We start from the raw sequence: 23,194 nt of genomic DNA, 5'->3' as shown, positions 1-23,194 counted from the left end.
TTGTTTAATTTCTCGCTTTAACTTATTTTTCTATATTTTTCTTTTAACTTATTTTTTACCAAGAAAAATTCTTTGCATACCTGATATACCATAAAGGGTCATTTGCCCCCTATGGTAAGAATAGGTGTGTGTAAAATACCGGTACGTTTAGCGTTAATAAAGATCGACGATAGTGTCAAATTCGAGGGATGATACCGATCTGTCAGTGTACGAATTCCATAGAACGTTTCGTATGCGGCAACCTGGTAAGCTTCTCCAAAGAGATTAAAGCAATAGGAGCCGTGGAACAGCTAGAGAAATGCAGCAGTGGAAGATTATTCCACGTATTGCTTGGTATTTCGCGAAAATCCGTAGCCGCCAACTGTCCGTTCGCGCTAAAAGAACAATAGCTAAGCCGTGGCTCGTCCCTCATCGTCCGTTGCGTCCGAAAACGCCCGTTCTAGCGACGCTAAATAATATTTTCCGATACCACGGTCCTAGATTTCGTCCGTGTGAGCATTGTACACGCTAATTAGGTAGCCCATGCTCGACGGACCGCGATACTATAAGCAACACGTGGGAAACAGCGTGCGTGAATCGAATATTTTGAGGGCTAGTGTATCCGTTGTCATGTCCACCATGTACGACGAACAAAATGGCCGATGGCAGGTGTTAGAGTAACCTACGCGTTGGCTAGGACCGTGTCGAACAGATGGACAGGTCTAATGGACAGGATCCCCTTTGAGTCCTCTGCTTGTTGGCTCCATGAGACATGGGTAGGATTATCGTCACGAATCCTTTCGAGTCACGTTTGCCAGCGTTTTAGTAGAAATTTACGAGGAAGCTGGAAGTGTAATAAATAGGATTGGACAAGGATGAGCTCGAGAATCTTTTTAAGTAAAGCTTAAAGCTCAAATACTGTGATCCTTTTAACTGAACGATGTTTCGAGTTTTTAGAAAAATTTCGTTTTTGAGACAGAGAGCTCCTAGATCCCTCTGATTGTTACATCGACGAAACATGGATAAGATAATTATGATTAATTCTTTTGAATCATGTTTGGTAGCGTTTTAATAGAAATTTGAAAAAGATGGAAGTATTGACGAAGGTTGGAGCTGCTTAAAAAGATTCGTGAGTTCTTCCTCAACTAGTCTTATCTATTACAGGTTAAAACTTGTTATGATTACTATGACGTTTTTCACTACTATAATGATCTGAGTTTCTACAAGAGTTTTATTTCTGAGAAAAATAGGTTTTCACGATTTAATGGATGCATTTGGTGAGAATGTATAAACATTTTTGGTAATGTTTTCTGAAAAATTGGGTATATACAGATTTGATATCTTACGTATGATTTTACTCGTAAATTTTCATTTTCCATGACGATGTACGTGTTTTATTACAGACTCACGATCAAGGCAGGATGTCCAATGAACCTTGAAAATTTCCCGATGGATACGCAGAGATGTCCACTACAATTTGGCAGTTGTACGTTTGCGAATTTAAAGTACCTAAATTAGCGAAAATCAATATTTGGAAAGAAAAACATCTCCTCCCTATACTTTAAATTAAGAAGCTTAGAATCTCCAGAATTTCATTAGCAATTTCAGATCTTGGTCTCTCTCGTCTCTCCTTTCTTCTCTCTTAATATCCATGATGAATAAAATTTTTATGAATGTCATTAAAAAAAGAAATAATCTAACTGGATCGACAAAGTCACGACTAACAATAAGTATTACATGGGAAACAGATGATAATTGACTTTAGAAAAGATGGAAAACGAATTATCAGGGAAATACAATAAAAGCTCTCAGACATCCTGTCCCAAAGGCGCGAGATTAAAAAGATGAATTTACCCCCATAACTGAGTGACCCCGCGTAATTGTCGGTTCTTCTGCAAGGATGTGTGGCAGGAGAAACGAGAGAGAGAGAGAGACCAGTAAGAGATATACGTACCGATCCCTCGAGAGGCTTTTCGTCGAAGAAGCTGACACTTTGGCGGCGAACGAATTCGACGCTTTTTTACAGCACCTTCGCGACAAGCTAGCAAGAAATATTCTCTTGATTGCAGTCGGTTACACGAAGAGGGACGTGATCTACAAGTGGAACAGCGACCGACAAGTAGCAATCGCCGACGACATGAAATTATCCCAATTCGATTTAGTTGCCAATCCGACTGCGAATTATTCTGCATCGGCGACGCTTTCACACGGTGAGTCGAATCTCTTCGCCACTTTATTCCAGACTTTGCTCAAAAAAACTCGCTGAAGCTGCTCAATTTATTTCACGTACATGCTCGTTGCTTATCGTATCGTCTGTAACTCATATTTTGATTCATATATATTTTTAAAATCCCTACAATCTTATTCTTCTTTATTCGAAATTTAATTATGATTTATTTGTTACGATTACTATCACGTTTAGAAGGACTTCTACCTCTTATAGTGGGTATTCGTATTGATTATAGTATCGATATTTAGAGAGAGAATCATTATTCAAACGGTATCGTTAAATATCGAATCTTCGATTAAAGTGTAATATATAGTCTTCATAAAATGGAGTAAAATACGACAAATGTTAACATAATTGATATAAATCCGATGTTTCGAAAGATACTGGGACAGTAGCAATGATCAGTTCTCTTAAATTTCATTGTTTTTATATTTCATTCCCAGCTGGAAGAATTCTGTTACACTCGTAGTATGTTTATCCCTTATACACCTACGCCTATGTATCAAACAAGGATCCCTGTACAAGGAATTACTCCGTTCAAAGTCATCGAGAACGATGTCAAGGAAGACCGATCGAGAAAAGCCAAGAAAAGGGAGAAAAGAGAAATGTAGCGGGAAATACGAAAGAAAGAAAATGGTGTCGCGCGATAAGAGTCGTTGATAGGGAAGAATGTCGGTGACCAAGGCTCGTTCGAATTAGAGAAACGAGGGGAGGGAATGGTCTCTTAACGACTAGCAAAGAAACTCGATTGGAAACTTTTATCGGGCCACGCTTACGGATTCTACGAGAATATCGACGCTACGAATGAACCAGCCCGGAAGTAGTCGGAGGGATTGAAGCGGGCCAGGAAGTAGTGCGAGAAAACGACGACGCGAAGAAGAAGAAGAAGAAGAAGAAAGAAGAAAGAAGAGAAAAAGAAGATTGTGGATGGGGAAACAGGGGTTGGAGGATGAAGAAAAGATGCAGGGTTTCCACGTTGAAAGTTGGCAGCGAGAGAAACGACGACTAATTGCAGCATCCTCCTGCATAGAACTTCTGCCTCTTGTATTTCCATCAGCTGACAACGAGAGAAGAGGGAAGACGTCGTGTCGCAAGGACTTGGACTTTTAATTGGATTAGCATCGATTAATAGTCCGCAAACAAGCGTCGACATGGTGGCTGTGATTGCATCGGATGGATCGTTGGAATTTTTAAAGGATCCATGAACGCGGAGCAAACATTCGCGTATCATCGTTTCTGTTTGCTCTCGGCAAATCGAAACACCGCCTCGGATGCCGGAAATAATATGCAGGAAACAAAAGGGGAGGTGTGTCGGGCAAAGTTCGATAATGTTACTCCGGCTTGTAAACGTTGTCGAGCGAAAAAATCCGAGCAAACAGAGAGCAGTGGGTGCGTTGGGTGCTGATGGGTTCTGTGCGTAACCGACGGATCTAATGATCGCAGGGTGTGTTTGATTTCCATTCCGGCCGATTCCAGTTGATATTTCGTGCGAAGCTCGAGTAGAGATGAAAATTGAAACGAGTGGAAAATAAATATTATACGAAACCAAGGGTAAGAGTGGATTGGACGAAAAGTATTGCGGAAAATTGAGTTAACTTGCTGCTTTGTTATTTTCACCAGTGATATTGGTTTATATCGATATAATCCTTGCGATTTCGTTTTCTTTGGGATAGAAAAGATGGATTATAAATACCATACTAACAATACCATATAGAAATTACACTGTAACGGTACCGTGTTGGAATGTTAGAAGATATTAAAAGTTAAGTAGAATAGATCAATAATAAACTCGTCGGTGTACTAAAATATATTATATTATCCGATTACAGCGGAGTACTCGATGCTGCTGGTATACTTTCATCTACAAAGGCACATGGGTAATTTTCTCATACAAGTATACGGGCCCTGTGTCTTACTTGTTGTCCTATCTTGGGTCTCCTTCTGGTTAAATCGAGAAGCCACTGCAGATCGTGTATCTCTGGGTAAGTTTGTACTTTGATCGTACTTCGTTTCAACGGCAAATAAAGAATATAAGAATTTTTGATAAATCCCAATAACTTGTAAAAATTCTATCGACTGGTTTCTAAGCATCTTATCCTCAGTTTTTCTCTCAGTGAATTCGCGAAGATGTTCGAGCAAAAATGTTTTATCATTAGTAATTAAAAATTAAGTAAGTGGAAATTTTTCTCCAAGTTTCTTTACCTCGAAATCTTTTCGGTGATTTATCGATCGAGAATAAAATATAGTGAAAATTGTTATGTCTGTTTCAAGGAATTACAACCGTGCTAACAATGACGTTTTTGGGATTGGAGGCACGAACCGATCTGCCAAAAGTTCCTTACCCCACTGCCCTGGACTTCTTCGTTTTTCTCTCGTTCGCCTTCATTTTCGCCACCATTATACAATTCGCCGTGGTCCACTATTTCACCAAGTACGGTTCCGGCGAGTGTTATTTCAGCTCCGACCTAAGCGAAAGCGAGACTTCCAGCGACGAAGAGGAAACGGATACGCGGCCATTGAAGAAAGAACCGGTAATTTTTGTACCTTTTATACCGCGTTCTATACCTCGAATGCAAACAATCGAATGAAAACTTGCTGAATTTAAACGCGCGATGAAAACACGAATACTCTTGGTATTGTCAGCTTGGTTCGTAAAACGAGGAATAAAATTCTTCGAATTGATAGATGCAATTCGACAGATGCAGAAGAATTTAACAAATTATCGCATTCTTCGTTCCATATAAATGAGCAATATAAACTACTTGGTTCGTGATACTTTAATTTGCATAAAAGAAAGAACATGTACATTTTCCAATTTCCATACAACAATATAGCACATGAAATATAAAGGGAATGTAAATGATTTCTAAAGGTTAGTTTAATTCAATCGAATAAATAATTGGATTTCTAAAGTTGTACATAGGTTGTTATCGCACAGAGATATCTTCATTTAAGGTAAATTTACATTCATGACCAATCACAAATTCCGTAACTATCAAATCAATTAAATTGACTAATTTCAGACTCTTTAATTTTGCAGTTATTGAGAACATGCAGTGGCTTTTGATAAAATTAATATTGATTTTTATTGAAATAAAAACGTAATTATATACACCCAATTATTTTCATTGTGACACTTTAATTGATATTATTTATATATATGATATTTCTACCCGTATTACAAGTCTTAATGTAAATTTATTATTTATTTTATTTCTATTCATTTTTCTAACGAAAAATTATTTTTACCTCAGCCTGCATTATAAAACATCCTCCCGCCGATGAAACTAACACGCAAAATCACAAGAATGATCCATCACCTCGAAGCAACGGAGGATCATAACCCAGAGGAATATCAGAAAAAATATTTGTCTCTACGCTTCCCCCGAGCGATTCTATTCAGCTTAAAGGACTTTTATTTCAGGTATCCCAATCGCACAAAAGGACTGCCGGAAACCTAGCAGCACGAGGACACCCAAGTCGGAATTTCACAATGAACGAGGACGGCATGATCGAAGTGATACCCTTGTCGGCAATTCCAGAACCCAGCAGAAATCCTACAGTGGGTCACTGGCAAATGTCCTGCGTAGCCTGTAGTCCACCTCCTCGTCAATCCCCTCCGAGTAGAAAAGGATCCGGTCGAAGACGACGCAGGAGAACGCCAAGATACAACTCCGTATCGAAAATCGATCGGGCCAGCCGCATCGTGTTCCCCGTGTTCTTCCTAGCGATCAACGTGTTCTACTGGTATGCGTATCTGTCGAGAAGCGAGCGCATCAATTACTACAACGTGAACTCGAATGGCACGTGAGACCAGGTCATTAAACGGGACACCAAAGGGAAATCACGTGTACGAACGTTCTCCACGGGGTTGCTCGTCGAGAAGATGTCGGTCGACCAATCTACCATACTACTTTAAGTGATCGCGCGCACAATAAGGAATACTTCTTTGCGGCGCAAATAGGGCTTGCGAATACAGTGGGAGATATCGAACAAATAAATCGATATGCGTTTATAAGTTTAATCGTATTGAATGAAAAGTGGAAAAAGGGTTGATGTATCATTGATGTTAAAAGTATTTGTATTTGTATTTCTACGCGTTGAATAGTATCTTTGAATACATGATCGATTGTGTATCTTCTTGGGACAGTACTATTGGGTTGAGTAATAAGTTCGTTTCCATTACGATAGTATATGCTATACAGATATAACGTTATTAAAATATTAGCAGCAGATGTGGTTGTAAGAATTTAAGATTACAGTTGACAAACATGTTAGAAAGGGAGCTGATAGAGTCTTGAATAACTCAGAGAATTCAGTTCTCTTACACGTTATATAAAATGAAAATGATAAATAAGTAGCATATAATGTTTAGGTTTTGCATGAATTAATTGAGAATTTATGAAACGAAGTTGCTTCTCTTGAGATCCATTTATAAAATATAATTTTGACAGGTGAATAAAAGTTTGTTTTCAAATATCCAGAAAAAAAATCTATTACAAATCAGGACAATAATGATAATGCACTTCTAGAACTAATTTAAAATTGCGGAGTAACATTGTTGCTTATTTGATGAAACTAGAAACGTATATATCTTATTTAATTCTTAACTGCATTAAAATTTAGAGACCCTTTTTCACGAGAAGCTATTAAGTAATTTTAAGTACGTAAAACAAATCTGTATCAACTTCTTAGTAGCAAACGGGAAAGTTTAAAATGAAAAGATAAATAAGTTACTTAACACATCTTTAGTAGAGAATAAGGCAAAACAAAATGTGCATTGGTGGTTAGATAGATTTTGTAGGCGAGTAATAATACATGATGCTCAAACACGAACGAACTTGTTACATCTTTCTTTCTTTTTTATTGTAACAATTTTATTAGTATTTATAAATAATTCGAATTCACTTTATCCCTTGCATTATAAATTGTTATATATTAAATGTTTAGTATTACATACCATTATCATAGCTCCATAAATAATTGCGGTGTAATATCTGATTACTAAAATCAAAAACCAATTTCTTGATCTTTTAAAATATTCTGCAAGAATTTACGACTAAAATATTCAACCATTGTGTTTCCCACTTGCACTTATTATTGGAGTGAATATTTATTTTATTTAAAATTCACACTTTTCGTTCATTGGGATTAAACTTATGAGCAATTATAAACGAACGATGCGGACAAAAGTATGAGATTACACTTTCAAAAGACCTCACAAGAAATTGTATGAATATATAATGAAATTTCAAATATGAGTTTATAATGTATACTAAGAAAGTAAAATGATAAGTACCATTTAAAATAACTTGAGAAATGAAAATTAGATAATGACCATTTTCTTCATTAAAATTTTGACGATAATTTAATGAAAATTATCTTATTAGGCTATTGATATCTTAACACTTAGAAGATGGACTATAGATTTCTTTTGTGTTTTAAAAGTAGTAGAAATAATATAGAAATAGTTCAGAAATATATCTAATTGATTTGGAAAATAGTAACATGTTAAGCACCTTTAAAACTTTAAAACATCTTTCTGTAATTTAAAACCTATTCAAGATTTAATAAAAATAGTTTTTGTTTAGTATACTATTATTCATGTTTCTTTTACAAGTGAACAAATTCACCATTTAAAACATTTATTTTTATATGTATATATTTATTTATATTTTTATGAGTAGATATATTTATGAAGAATTACATCCAATCTTCTAAGCGTTAAATTACAATATACAAATATAAAAAATCCCACTTTATCTATGCCAATTAATGATTCTAAATAGTATATAAATATACTGATAAACAACAATTTATTCCTATACCACAGGAATTACATCATATGCTCTAGGAACAAGTAATTTGGCCAAAAGTTAATTATTAAAGACACGTAAATGATAATATAGCTATATCAGAAGAAGATAGGCAATATAGCACTAAATGGCACTAATTACTTTTAATGCAAATATCGACTGATTATTATTATAGATTCGAGCTTCATCTAACAATCATGAATGGTTACAGCAGATCAAGATTGTGGTTTCATACTTTTGACCGTTAGCATACCTTTAGCAATTAGGATTCCCTTCTCTCGAAAACACGGTGTTCATGTTAATCAACTATTTTTTGAGAAAAGATTTAGCTTTAATATCTTCTTCACATAACGATATCAAAATTCAGCCGTCTCGGTTAGAATAAACGAAAATGTGAAGAATAAAAAAATGAGATAATTACATTTTTTCCTAATTGTCGATAAAACAAATGTTAAGATGTCTTGGACGTTTAATCTGTTTTAGATAATTAATACCTTTACTATCTGTATATGTGTGAAAGGTAAAATTTTAAATGTAAATGATGCGATAATATTTAGGATAAATGTATGGAAAATTGTTTTAAATTCTTATTTGAATGTCAGTTACGTTAATTGCAAAGAAAAAGAACGAGCCAGTTCGATTTAATGATGAAATGTCGTTGATGAGATGTATGGAATAAATTTTAATCGTTAGAAGAACGTTTAGTGAGTGAAACGATAGAAAAATTCAATGGTAATTATATATTAGGTGCGACAATAAAAATCAGTTTCAAAAATAATCCATTGTTATTTATTGTAACATATACGTAATATATATATATAATATAACCTAATACAATAAAATAAAAGCACACAGCATTATTTAAGATACGAATATCTTAAGGTATGTGTATACTTTATTAATATCAGTATTAAATAATAATACATATAATAAAAATCACGTAGAATTTTCTTATTTGAAATAAAAAATTATTTTACATTTTGGTCAGAAATGATCTCTGTATCGTTATATCTATATTATAAATAACTAAAAGTATTTTAAATTATTTTATGTTTTTTTAAACCGTTTTTATTATGTTAACATTCAAGGAATTTTTGTATATAACTTGCGCTTGACCAACAAATAAAAATGCAAAATATTATTTCTTAGAAAACTAAAATTTTTATCTAAGACTAACAATAAGTACAAATTATTACGACACTAAGTATCTTAAATTATTTTTGTGAACGTATTTTGTTGTCCAAAATTGGCAAAATAAATAAATACTAACCTTGTCATTTTATTAGCGCGCACAATTGAGCAATAAGTCAAAATCCTTTGCTATTTCTAACATGCAGTCAACTATGAATATATATTTTTTTTCTAATATTAAATATACATAAAAATATTAACTTAAATCTTAATTTTCACACACATCAATTTTTACTATTATTTCAAATCTATAATAAATGGTAGAAGAAATATATATATATTTCATGACTTCATATTTTGTGCAAAAAGTTTAATTTGAAAGATTATAAATATAAAACTGTCTGTATTTAAAACTAAAAATATGTTGAACAGATAATAATTTAAATAGTTTGTTGCCCGAAAAAGCAATGTAAATTTCGAATTCTCGGTCCATCGCGGGCATTGAAAGTAAAAATGCAAGCCAAGTCTATCGACCAATCAGCGAACTGCGTAGGTCGAACACTCTGATGTGACGAAAGGGGCAACAGTCTACTGTTGAAACTCCTGGAGATAGCAAGAATCATACATAGCTACAAGTATGTACTTATACGCATTTATTTACTGCATATTATTTTCTATTACCATTTATACAACAAAAACAACATTAACCTGAAACAATACTAATAAAATTTTATTAACAATAAAATTAACTTTTCATAGAAACACGTTAAATTATTAGATCAAATTTTCATATTCCGAGAATATTCGTATCACAGCATATTCTATTTTAATGGTAGAAACAAGTAAATATCATGGATTTTTGAGTAATAGGACTATAACTTGAAATAGATTCATTTGACATTTCTATAATTAACTATAAAATTGAAACAACTTTCATGATATGACGAATTTGATTTGATAATTCGACATGGTGAAAAGTAGTCATATAAATTATATCAATAGTCTTAATTTTTGATAAGTATTTTCATATATTCGTAATCATTCTGACTAGTAATAATTAATTACAGCGAATAAATATATAATATTATATGTGAATAACAATAGTTATAAAAATAGTCGTACGAAGGAAAGAGGTTCTCACATTATACACTCCACAGACACATGTTTCGTCAACCATGAGAACCTCTACAAAGTTCAAATCTTCGTGCTATTGCGGGCTTTGGAAATGGCGGTAAGAGCTAGATTTCTCGACCAATCCGCTAACGGCTAAGCGACGCCATGATAAGGTGGGGCAGTCTACCCATGAAAATCGCGGCAACTGGACGTGAGATCGAATTCAGGTACATTTTTAATTTATTGTTGCATAGAATTTTCATTTCTGTCCTTTTATCATTCATATACGATTGTTAACTTCATTTGTTTAATATTTGCTTACGTAATATCTTTTTGAATATGAGTTTCGCAAAACCAAATAGTTTTACAAGTTTTTCGCGATTCCACTTCTCAATTTGACCGTTGGTTTTACTAATAGCTTTCACGAAAGAAATATTACCTCTTAAATTGAAATTTTAGTACGATTATTCCCCGCTTTTTAAATAATTTATGATTTATACTTTTGCAGTCCATTACTTGATTCCAAGGATCACGTAGAACGTATTGAACGCACCACGTATTGGAGGACGAGCAACAGAAGACACCGTGATGGTTTGTAATCAAAGTCGTCAAATCTATGTCGGAATTTGGTAATGGCGAACATTAATTATGTTGCAAAGATAAATAGACTCAAAGTGTGTTCATACTTTCATTTTATTCAAACATTGTTAATCTTTAGTGTAATCGTTGAACATTTTTTAATTACATGTTTGATATGATTGTAAAAAATCATAGAATGTTGTAAGATTTTTTGTCGATTTCTTCATTTTATCGTTCTTGTAACATATTACTGTATTTCGGTACTATAGTTATACTGGCTGCTTGTAACAGAATTTATGATCGCCTATTACCTTTTGTTAACATAGTTGAATTTAGCTTTGAATATTTGAATAAAATTTTTGTTTTTTTGTATACAGGTTTATTTCTGATTACTGGAGTCGCCTGAAAGCGTAAAAGATTCAAAGGATGAACGGCATACTGACAAATGGTCGACTTCACAGCTTTTCATTGAAAGCTGGTAATACCTAATGTATTATTGTACAATAAACGTAAAAGATTTACATCATATTCTTGATGTGTCATTATTGATATTTGATACAAAATTTGCAATCGTTACAAAATTTCTCAGGCTCTTTTCGATAAAACTAGAAAATAGTTATATTGTTAAATGAATCCTTCGTTTTTTCGAAAATTTTGTATTAAATGATTACTTAGTTTGAAATAGCCGAAATAAGTCATTTCAAAGGTGTGTTAATAATTTACATATAACTTGAAGTTAATTCATTGCATTTTTCACCATTTGAATAAAAGATTCGAGTTACTTTCACAATTTGCTTTATTTGGTTTGTAAACACTACGTTGTTCAAAATAATCATATAAATTGTATCAATAAATCTATTTCGTTTCTAAGATTTTGAAATATTCGGAATCATTTTCAATATTAGTACATAATTACAGTGAATCAAAGTTATATGTGAATAAAAAAAGTTTAAGTATAATATTATGTATAATATTAATATAATTATGTGTAATATTACTGTATAATATTAATATATTTTTAATGATATAATATATAATTATGTATTAATAATATATAATTTTATATTAATAATATATAATTTCCCAAAAAATACAATTTTATTTCGTGCTAAAGGCAACAATCCTTATAATTATATTATGTACTTATTAAACACTATTATTTCCGACAATTAAATAGGCGAATATAAATTTTTCAGCACGTTATCCCGCTTTTCTCGATATATACGCCACAGTCACGTGATTTATCAGCCATGATGGCCTCTACGAAATTCAAATCTTCCTGCTATCGCGGGCTTTGGAAATGGCGGGAAGAGCTCTCTCGACCAATCCGCTGCCGGCTAGGCAACGCCATGATAGGGTGGGGTCATTCTCCTTTTGAACGTCGCGGCAACTGGACGTGCGATCCAATTTCTGGTACGTATCTTATCGCGTCCATAATTGAGTAAAACCTTCATTTCTACTCTTTTGCCCTCTATGCAGTAGAATTAGCTTTGTTCGATTAATATGTATTCATATAATACATTTCTGAACTTTTTCCAATAGGACTATATTAGTTTTTCAAGTTTTTCTTCAATTTCATTTTCGCATTAGACTGATGGAATTATCGGTAGCCTTTGAATCGAAATTTGAATACGATTATTTTCACATTTCAATGTAACTACATATTTGTACCAAATTATGATTTTCGTGTGTGCAGTATGTCGGTTGATCGGAAAAATCTTGTAGAAGGTATCAGACGTTAACGAAGGCGTTGGAGAACGAAGTACGGACGCCATGTTCGCTCGCCCTCAAATCTGCCAAGTTTTCGTTAAATTATGGTAATGTTGAACATCTCATATCGAAGCCAGACTTATTACATGTAAGTAAGAACTTTTGTTTATTGCATCATTGGTAATTTGTTTCATGTATCATTTTATAATATATAATTATTACCATAATTGAGATGTCGAAGAATATTCATTAGATCTTGTTATATTCAACTTCGAAAGCGAAATAATTCACATATTACATTACTTCGGTTTCGAATATTTTACAACATCCTCATAATTTGGTCTTAAACAATAAATTTTATTATTTTTACGAAAGAGTCGTAGTTACGGTTGCCGTAAATTTTCAAACGCAAGTTCGGAAATGATTGCGTCATCTCAACCTGCAATTCGTATGCGCAGTTAATATGCGCGGTCGGTATGCGCAGATCGTATGCGCGGTCGGGATGCGCAGTCCGAATGCGCCGGATGATGACGCAGTTATATTTCAAATTCTACCATATTCCATTCGCGTCGTTCTTAAATTCTTTATAATAGTTGTAATGTATTACATTCATTCGTATGTAGTTCAAATTGGTGTTATATTTCTGACTTGAATAATCAACAGGAGGAATAATGAATGGTTACAACATCATAAGTACAACAGTATTTTCTTAACATTTGCTCGACGGAGAGAATACTCTCACGATTTTCGTCACACCCCCGCCCCCACTAATACCATTCTTACAGGAATTTTCGTGGCCGCGCGCGATGCCACGATTAGAGTCAGTGCATTTTTACGTATCAAATCTTTTAAGAATCCAATAACTCTTGCTAAATGCAATTATAATAGCCAGACGGAAATTTAGAGTCAGTGTTTGTTCGCCGATTGAAATATAAACGGACGTGTTAATAATCTTTTATTTTTCTTTTTTTTTTTTTTTTATTCGTTACCGGTATTAGAGTCGCACTACCCCGGAATGGATCCAAGGCTGTACTGCAATCCAAGAACGTAAGTATGTAAGTATGTTTGCACACTGTAATTTAATTAATTCCCTTTTTTAAAGAATAAATTTTATTATTCAACATGTTATATATTTTTTCGTAGATCCGACAAGTCTGATGGCATTGAAGTCAGTTCTTCACTGGATAGGATTCATCTCTGCTCCGGAAGTCAACAATGTAAGTACGTTTACATATTGTAATTGAGTAAATCTTAATCAATCATATGAATCGTGTGAAATTAGACTGTACAAATACTTGTGTCTTGATGGTGTGACAGTAGTATTGAACGATTTGTTGCAGATTTTGTACCGCCTTCATTTTCTCATGGATCCGGCAGCTGTGTTACTATTCGAGTCAGCCCCCCACTGATGACAGTCTTCAGGATGACTTCCTCCGGGCCACTACAGCATCGTTCTCCGCATCATTGGTGAGTCGCATGTATTTTGGTTCCTCTGGTCATTCAATCATGTCGTAGGACGAAAGGTCCGAACCGACACGGATGACTGGTTGTATTACGTAGAAATTCCTGTGAGCATAGTGACCTCGGGTATTTATTATACTCGAGAGTACTGACAAAATTTCTTTTGTGTTTAATTTATCAATTCAGGATAGGTTTTCTTGCACTTCGCGTTTTTGAACAATAATAAGAGAAATATGAGTAGTTAGTATGGGCACATTGGCACATGCAATATTTGTGGCATAAATAATATAATATTGACTATTAGTTCCTTCTGATAATAGCCACGTTTAAAATCAAAACATATTCAGTGTGGTTATTCGTAAATAATAGACACGAATATTTGATTAATTTGTAGTGGAGAAGTCGAATGCCCTTCGACTTCGTTATTATGAAAATTATAATTAATATATTGGAACAGTGATTATGTATTGCTATTCATTGTTCCTTTAATAACGAAGTGCCAATGCCATTATTTGTCTATTGATAATATTGAGATATTTAATTCTTTGACTCGTATGCAATACATCTGAGTCGAATTCAAAACATGATAGTATCACTGTTACATTCCGTTAATGCTAAAATGCATTGAACATTAAGTGCAAGAAAACATTTCGCGACAGATAGATTTTGGAACCAAAGTAATAACTTTTGTACTTTTGTGCTTTCGAATATGATGTACTTTGGTGAAAGAATCATCTGAGGTTTTGTTATATTTCCATTGTTATATAAATTCAAGTCAATTATTTCATCACGTCGAGTCCTAGTCTCCTTTTTCTTTTGATAATTAGATTTCTTATTGATTATGAATATTTTCTTCAAATATTGAAATTCCTATAACTTGTTATATTTGTAAAGTAAAGTCATTGCGAATGAAATGAGAAAATACAAAATGGAAGAACGTTAGTCCGTTAAATAAGATATATGTCGCTAATCAGTTTTCTAGCACAGGATTTTCAGGGGTAACCCCTTCCGTGTTCATTGCCAGGAACTCATTCACGTGCCCAGGTGCTACTTGAGTAGGTGAATGGCGATGGGCATGATGACCGTAGTTCATAAGCCTATAACAATGTCTTAGCGGCTGACGACGTGTTAGAGTATCGTGCACGACGTATTTTCCACATGGTGTGTCTGTGATTAGGATGTGGATTGCGTCGTTCGTCCATTTATTTGGAATAGAAGAATATAATCTGCTGTCAATTGCTGCAGATTATTGGTAGCATAAACGCGATGGAAGTTACAATCTTGCTATCATTTTCCGATAATGTTATTGTTTCTCGTACCACGAGTCTTAACGACATTATGCTCTTTAACATATTCGTATTTGCCGAATGATTAATATCACGCGTTACGCAAGGGTCTCTAGCCGTCGTCAGCCGATTTCAGGAAATGGTACGTAAAGTTAGAGTGTGTATGTAGCCAAACTCGGGTGTCGGGGGCGTCCCGGGACGCTTACTGTAGTGTAGGATCTTTGCGCCTGGGTGGCATGTGTGAGAACCGTGGAGTGTGGTGTGTTGGAATGCTTGATTTTTGCCATTTTTTAAATATAGGAGGAGTTAGGTAGGTAGTATACTCTGGTGTGCCTGCTAATTATAAGTAGGTAGGGCCGGGCAGGTTGGCACAGTCTCAGGTCGGGCAGGCGCGTTTCGCGTGCACAACCTGTTTCAGGAAATGTCATTTGAATAGTCGACGGTGAAGCTGGCACGTTTGGGGGTTGCCATTCGTCACTAGCTTTACCTATCGATTTTTTCAAATTTTCGTCGCGGTCGCGGTCGTGATCGAACGTGTATGTGCTCGAGATTCTGCACGTGTGCACGAACAACGATCACTCCGATCGTTGCTCGTCCATGTGAGTCTTGTTTAGCTTCGCGGTTTGTATTTTTTTTTTTTTTTTTTCCGATTAGAGAATCTCGAGCCTAGATATAAGTTTCAGCGGGCATGGCGCCCGAAGAAAGAAGAAGAGGCTATTAGGTACCCGACAAACTGTCACGAAAAGGGTGCCTAGGAATGGCTTCCTATCCTTTGGATGAGAAGTCATTCTTGTCACTACTTTGTCACTATGCTCTTATTTAGTAGTATGTAGTAGTAGTAATAGTAGTTTGTTTACTGGCCGATGTTCATCGTCCATCATCCTGTTTTGGCAAATCGCGATTTTTGTACTTAGTGTTGCGAGTAATTAATCACGGGTTGATTTAGTGTTGCGAATTATGAGATCGCGACTTTGTTTGATTTCTTTTACATGAATTTTTATTTTTCCATAGATACTAATATGTATTAACTTTATAGCGTTGCGACTAGTATTAATCGCGAATAGTCAAAAAAATCAAATATCTTTTTCTGCATATACATATTTTATTTTTTACTGCTTTCATTTTAATAATTAGTATTGCACTTTAATTGAAACGTGGTTTTTCTTATTGCTTTTATTATTAGTGTTGCGTTGAAGAATATTCGTGTTCTTGAAGTAGTGTTGCGAATATAGAATGCCCAAAATTTCACCACTGATGTGGTGGATATATATTCCTGCTCCTGGGAATCACCTGTTGCAACTGCAAGAGTTGCATATAGGTGGTCATACATCAGCAGCCAGAACTATGGCTGCCCTGGATTTTTCGACATTAGTGTTGCGAATTGTTTTGATACGAGTGCATAAATTAGTATTTATTAGTATTGCGTTAATAATTGAATTATCTTATTTTGATTATTTTCGCGAGTTCTCTGCCCTTTTTTATTCATTCTTTTTTTGTAAATGTTAAATTAATTGTCATTTTAAATATCATTAAGCACTCTTCGCGGTTGATTTTGAAAATTGTCCGTTATCAGACAATTTAGTGTGTTAGTGTTGCGAAATTACAATTTATTTATTCCACTCACGGTTTCTTACGCGGGTTCATATCGAGTGGAAATATTTATTTTTGTGGCTATTTTGGTCACCATTGTATTTTCTTTTTCAGCACCCTTTTTCACTGAAATATTTGGTAATGAAAATACTGCTGTAATGTGTATATGTTTGTTTTCCATCCTTTTTTTCCATTTATTTTTCTTTTCATTTTATCTTTTTTACAATAATTCGTAATATTATTAATTTTCGAATTTTGGTTTGCTTTAAAATAATTTCACTCGCGATACTTGTTTATTTTCAAGATAAATGTTTTGCATAATAATCGTTTTGTGTGTGTAACTCGACTGTTTGTAGATATAATAAAAATTACATTTTTCTTTTTTTCATGTTCGGGAATATTATTGATTGTTGTTTGTAAAAATACATACAAATAAGTTGCATTAATATGTGATATGTCTTCTTTCAGGTGTCATTGTTTTGTTCTGTTTCCCTAACAATTAATCCAGTAATTAAGTTTGTTTCAGATTTATTAATTGGCAACTGTTTCTTATCCCAGTGTCTAACATCTTTATCAATATTTGTACTTATGTGAGTATGTCGGAGGCCCAGATATGAAATCATATTCATGAAAGGATATGACTTAGAAGGAAATGTTGTGTAAGCCTCATTTATTTATTTATTTATTATCCTTACCACAATTTTTATTTTTAATCATATGTACTATTATTTATAATAATTTTACTACGTTTTCTACAGAGTGTTTAATTTAGGAAAGATTATGGTGTCAACGGAAACTGTGTGAATGATTTTAACCTCCACACAGTGTCTCTTTCATATCCAGATTTTCCTGATCAAATCTTTGGTTTCTTGTGTATATAGGAGGTTTGAAATTCTCTCTAGATTTGTGATAGGAAGGTTTGGTGAAAACCCTCTATATTTGTGATAGATAGGGGTTTTATAAAAATTTATCTGATTTTTCATAGGATAGTGTGAAAAATATCCTTGATCTCCCTATGTTTGGAATTATAGAATACCTTTAATTTCGATATAAGTAGGGCTGATTATTTTTCTTCTAGGTTTTTTGGATTACTGAAACCTGGAAGTCACATTTTATTTTCCCGTGTAAGTAGTTATCTTTGGATCATTTTGGTTGTTTGTGTTTGTTTTTTCCTTTAGATACTGAATGGAAGGTGAATTGAATTTACAATAGATAGACTATTCTAAAATTAATGATAATTTATGGTTATACTTTTTCATCTTAAGTTAGGATTATGATGAAGTTAGTTGTAAGTTACGATCAGTGCTAGCATATTAGTTTTTAAGTTAAGTAAAATTTTTAGTTTTAAGAAATATTAAGTAGTATTAAGTGGTAATGGGTTGCATGAAGGTTTGAATTGCATGAAGTATTGCATGAAGTGGGTAGTATTAAGTAGTGTTGGGTAGTGTTAAGTAAGTAGAATATATTTAATGCTTTGAGAGATATTTCATTTTTCTTTGCTTTTTTTAATTATTTAATTGTCAACTATTTTACATTTTCAAGCTAATATTGAGAAATTGTAGGATAATATCATCTCACATAATTTATCTCTTTCTTTTATGTTTAATTTGTCTTCTGTTTCCAGGTTTTATTTATGTTTCTTTTCCAGGTTTAATTTATCTTTTATTTCAAAGTTTAATTTATCCTTTACTTCCAGGTTTAATTTATCTTTTATTTCCAGGTTCAATTTACCTTTTACTTCTAGATTCAGTCTTCCGCGTCGGTTTTTCGTTTAAATTCTTTTGATGTTTGATTTACACAGCGATCAAAGATTGAACGTTTTGCAAATGTACATCAAAAGAGAAATTTATTTGTTTGTTGATTTTTACATGAAAGGAAGGGAGGTTGGGACGTGGTTAGGGACGATTACCGTATTAATATTTTACAGTGAAGATCGATAAATATGTATTCACATTAACATCTAATGATACATTCATATCAAGAACACCGAATTATCTGAATTTAAAATATTGTTATTGATTTGAGTTATTTCTCAATCACCACAATAAATTTCATTTCTTCAAATCGAACGAATATATGTAAGTACATATTCCAGTGATACATTATCACGTTTCAAATATAAGATTTTTGACTGTCATAATATTTTCCAGAGTACTGGAATTTGCTATGAAATATACTCATCAAACGGTTCTGGCCCTTGTACAGAATATTTTATCCAACAAAACGCAAGATATTAGAAGTTCCTTTTGATCCCCTGACTTTTACAGTTCGACGAACGAAACTGTAAACACTGTATAAAAACATCAATCTGCTTGAAATTTGGCCTTGACTGTGAAGCATTCCTTACCTCCCTCCCACTCCCCCCACCTCCCGCGCCGTTAACCGACCGTTGATCGGGACAGTTTTGCTAACGAACAAAGCCGTGTAGCATTGTGTCGCTGGAAATCATGGCGTGAGGACATATCGTTATGTGTATTGCATACCTACTGCGGAATACTTCGACGGCTATTTTGATAGTATTTGCACAACATTATTAGGTTTGTTCAACCACAACACAATTTTCTTTGCCTAAATTAAATTATCGAATATGAATTTCGTCGTATGTTATTCTGATTTACTGCATATACTATTCGCAGATATGTAATGCGTCAACTCTGAAAGTTTTACGAAGTTCAAATCTTCGACTTGTCGTGGGTTTTGAAAGTGGAGGGGGCTGCCAGCTATTTCGACCAATCCGAGCTGACAGTTAGACGACGCTGTGATACTGCAAATTTAAATGTAATATTGAAAGTGACGTCGTTAGAACGCATCACGTAATATCACGTAAGTATTTTATCATGACTACTTGTTGTGTAGTACTTTTATTTTTATCGTTCTACTTTTCATACACTAGCAATTTTTGGTTTAGATTTTCTTTTATCACTCGATAGATCTCACTCTTCTCTAATAGAATTAATGTTTTTTTTTCGATTTTCGCCGTTTTTTTTCGAAATACAGTGCCGAAAGTGGAAAAGTGTGACGGATCGTATTGCGTCGTTATCTTTCGTGGCTTAGTTCTCTGAAATTTCGATTTTTGATTTCGATTTTTCTTTATCACTCGACAGATCTCACTCTTCTCTAATAGAATCAGTGGTTTCTTCTCAATTTTCTCCGTTTTTTTTCGAAATACAGTGCCGAAAGTGGAAGCGTGTGACGGATCATACTGCGTCGTTATCTTTCGTGACCTAGCTTTTTGAAATTTCGATTTTTGATTTCGATTTTCCTTTATCACTCGATAGATCTCACCCCTCCTTAATAGAATCAGTGGTTTTTTTTCGATTTTCGCTGCTTTTTTTCGAAATACAGTGCCGAAAGTGGAAAAGTGTAACGGATCGTATTGCGTTGTTATTTTTCGTGGCTTAGTTCTCTGAAATTTCGATTTTTGATTTCGATTTTTCCTTATCACTCGATAGATCTCACCCCACTTTAATAGAATCAGTGGGTTTTTTTCGATTTTCGCTGCTTTTCTTCGAAATACAGTGCCGGAAGTGGAAAAGTGTGACGGATCGTATTGCGTCATTACCTTTCGTGGCTTAACTTTCTGAAATTTCGATCTTTGATTTCGAATTTTCTTTATCACTCGATAGATCTCACCCCCCTTTAATAGAATCAGTGATTTTTTTTCGATTTTCGCTGCTTTTGTTCGAAATACAGTGCCGGAAGTGGAAAAGTGTGACGGATCGTATTGCGTCGTTACCTTTCGTGGCTTAACTTTCTGAAATTTCGATCTTTGATTTCGAATTTTCTTTATCACTCGATAGATCTCACCGCCCTTTAATAGAATCAGTGGTTTTTTTTCGATTTTCGCTGCTTTTTTTCGAAATACAGTGCCGAAAGTGGAAAAGTGTGACGGATCGTATTGCGTCGTTATCTTTCGTGGCTTAGTTCTCTGAAATTTCGATTTTTGATTTCGATTTTTCTTTATCACTCGATAGATCTCACCCCTCTTTAATAGAATCAGTGGGTTTTTTTCGATTTTCGCTGCTTTTTTTCGAAATACAGTGCCAAAAGTGGAAAAGTGTGACGGATCGTATTGCGTCGTTATCTTTCGAGGCTTAGCTTTCTGAAATTTCGGTCTTTGATTTCGATTTTTCTTTATCACTCGACAGATTTCACTCTTCTGTAATAGAATCAGTGGTTTCTTTTCAATTTCCTCCGGTTTTTTTTTCGAAATACAGTGCCGAAAGTGGAAGTGTATGACGGGTCGTATTTCGTCGTCATTGCACAGCAATCAAGAATTGAACGTTTTGGAAATGTGCATCCAAACAGAAATTTATTTCATTCTTTGTTAATTTTTATGCGACAAAAAATGTGGTTGGGACGTAGTTAGGGACGATTTCCGTGTTAATACTTTACAACGAAATATAAATACATATTACACATATTAATAAATTGACATCAAGAACACAGTATTATCTGAGTCTAAAATGTTGTTATTGACTATTTTTTTTACTTATTTTTCAGTCACAAGAGCAATCTCATTTCCTGGAATCCAAGAATTATATGTAAGTAATTATTTTTTTGGTTAATTTTTACGTTTGAAATATATCACCTTTGACTGTGACAATATTTTCTAGAATACTGGACTTTGCTAAAGAATAAGCTCATCGAACGATTCTGGCCGTGCTACAGAATATTGAATCAAGCAAAATACTAGCCATTGGAAGTTTCTTATGATCGCCTGATTTCTATAGTTCAACGAACGAAACTGTAGACTGCGTATAAAAATATCTACTTGAAATTTGTCCTTGACCGAGAAGCATTCCCTGCCTTCTGCCCCCTGCACCCCCCAGCCGTTCTTTGTTCGGAACAGATTTGCTAACTCACAGTGCTGGGTAGCATTGTGTCACTGGAAATCATGGTAAGGGGACATATCGTTATGTGTATTACATACCTACTATGCAATACTTTGACGGCTATCCTGATACTATTTGTACAACATCATTAGCCTCGTTCAACCACAACACTGTTTTCTTTGCCTAAATTAAATTATCGAATACGAATTTCTCTGTGTGTTATTCTGATTTACTCTGTATACTATTCACAGACATCTAATTTGTCAACTCTGAAAGTTTTACGAAGTTCAAATCTTCGACTTGTCGCAGTCTTTGAAAGTGGAAGGGGCAGCTAAGTTTTTGGACCAATCCGCTGACAGCTAAACGACGCCAAGAATTGTGAATTTCAATCTACTATTGATGCATCGTTGTTAGAACGTATCACGTAATATCACGTAAGTATATTACCATCGTCTCCTTGTTGCATAGTACTTTTATTTTTATTGTTTTAGTTCTCATACATTAGCAATCTCATTGTGACAAAATCAGATAATTTTTCAATTTGTTCTATTCCTCTTAAAAAATATTAATGTATTTCGCTATTAGAATCACATTAGTTACTTAAAACAAAATTTGACACAAATTATTGTCTCCTTTTAATATGGTTGATTATAATTTTGTACATTTGATTTTGATTTCTTCTGTGCAGAATAATCATTGATGGTAGGAATAAGTTTGACTACAATATTATACGATACAGCTGCCAGTATGACAAATGTAGAACGTAACTGCTGTTCATCGAAAACTGGTAATTATTGAACACATTTCTTTTATTCTGAGAATATTCGTATCACAGCATTTTCTTTTCTAATGGTAGAAACAATGGTTGGATTTACTAATAGCTTTTACAAAAGAAATATTAACTTTTAAATTGAAATTCGAGTACGATTATTCTCCTATTTTAATATAATTTGTGATAATTCTACATATTTATGTTAAATTTGATTTTTGCTGTTGCAGATTATTCGTTGATACTAAGAATCAAGTAGAACGTATTGAACGCACCAACAGTCGTGTTGGAGAACGAATAGCAGATACCGTGATGGTTTGTAACCAAAGTCGTGAAATCTGTCAGAATTTGATAATGGCGAACATTAATTATGTTGCAAAGATAAATAGACTCAAAGTGTGTTCATACTTTCATTTTATTCAAACATTGTTAATCTTTAGTGTAATCGTTGAACATTTTTTAATTACATGTTTGATATGATTGTAAAAAATCATAGAATGTTGTAAGATTTTTTGTCGATTTCTTCATTTTATCGTTCTTGTAACATATTACTGTATTTCGGTACTATAGTTATACTGGCTGCTTGTAACAGAATTTATGATCGCCTATTACCTTTTGTTAACATAGTTGAATTTAGCTTTGAATATTTGAATAAAATTTTTGTTTTTTTGTGTACAGGTTTATCTCTGATGACT

At 33.8% G+C, this 23,194-nt stretch overlaps 1 protein-coding gene and 1 long non-coding RNA gene across 2 annotated transcripts in view; both read left to right on the top strand.

Annotated features, from left to right (window-relative positions):
• Grd (GABA-gated ion channel) overlaps window positions 1–6,235 on the top strand; it is a 142,157-nt gene extending 135,922 nt beyond the window's left edge. Inside the window, exons 7-10 of the mRNA XM_017904770.1 lie at window positions 2,049–2,189; window positions 4,039–4,191; window positions 4,481–4,740; window positions 5,634–6,235. Coding sequence (XP_017760259.1) covers window positions 2,049–2,189; window positions 4,039–4,191; window positions 4,481–4,740; window positions 5,634–6,020 — 941 coding nt within the window. The 3' untranslated portion in view covers window positions 6,021–6,235. The remainder of the gene's footprint in view (window positions 1–2,048; window positions 2,190–4,038; window positions 4,192–4,480; window positions 4,741–5,633) is intronic.
• A 15,169-nt stretch (window positions 6,236–21,404) lies between these two features.
• LOC108550866 (uncharacterized) lies at window positions 21,405–22,803 on the top strand. Its single transcript, XR_001890450.1, has 5 exons — window positions 21,405–21,439; window positions 21,512–21,795; window positions 21,982–22,164; window positions 22,419–22,517; window positions 22,730–22,803. It is a non-coding gene; the product is annotated as an uncharacterized LOC108550866 (long non-coding RNA).
• Window positions 22,804–23,194: the final 391 nt, after the last annotated feature.

The sequence above is a fragment of the Eufriesea mexicana genome, unplaced genomic scaffold, assembly GCF_001483705.2.
Source record: "Eufriesea mexicana isolate 0111107269 unplaced genomic scaffold, ASM148370v2 scaffold3255, whole genome shotgun sequence".
Classification (NCBI taxonomy): Eukaryota; Metazoa; Arthropoda; class Insecta; order Hymenoptera; family Apidae; genus Eufriesea; species Eufriesea mexicana.
This window is presented reverse-complemented; position numbering and strand designations above follow the sequence as displayed.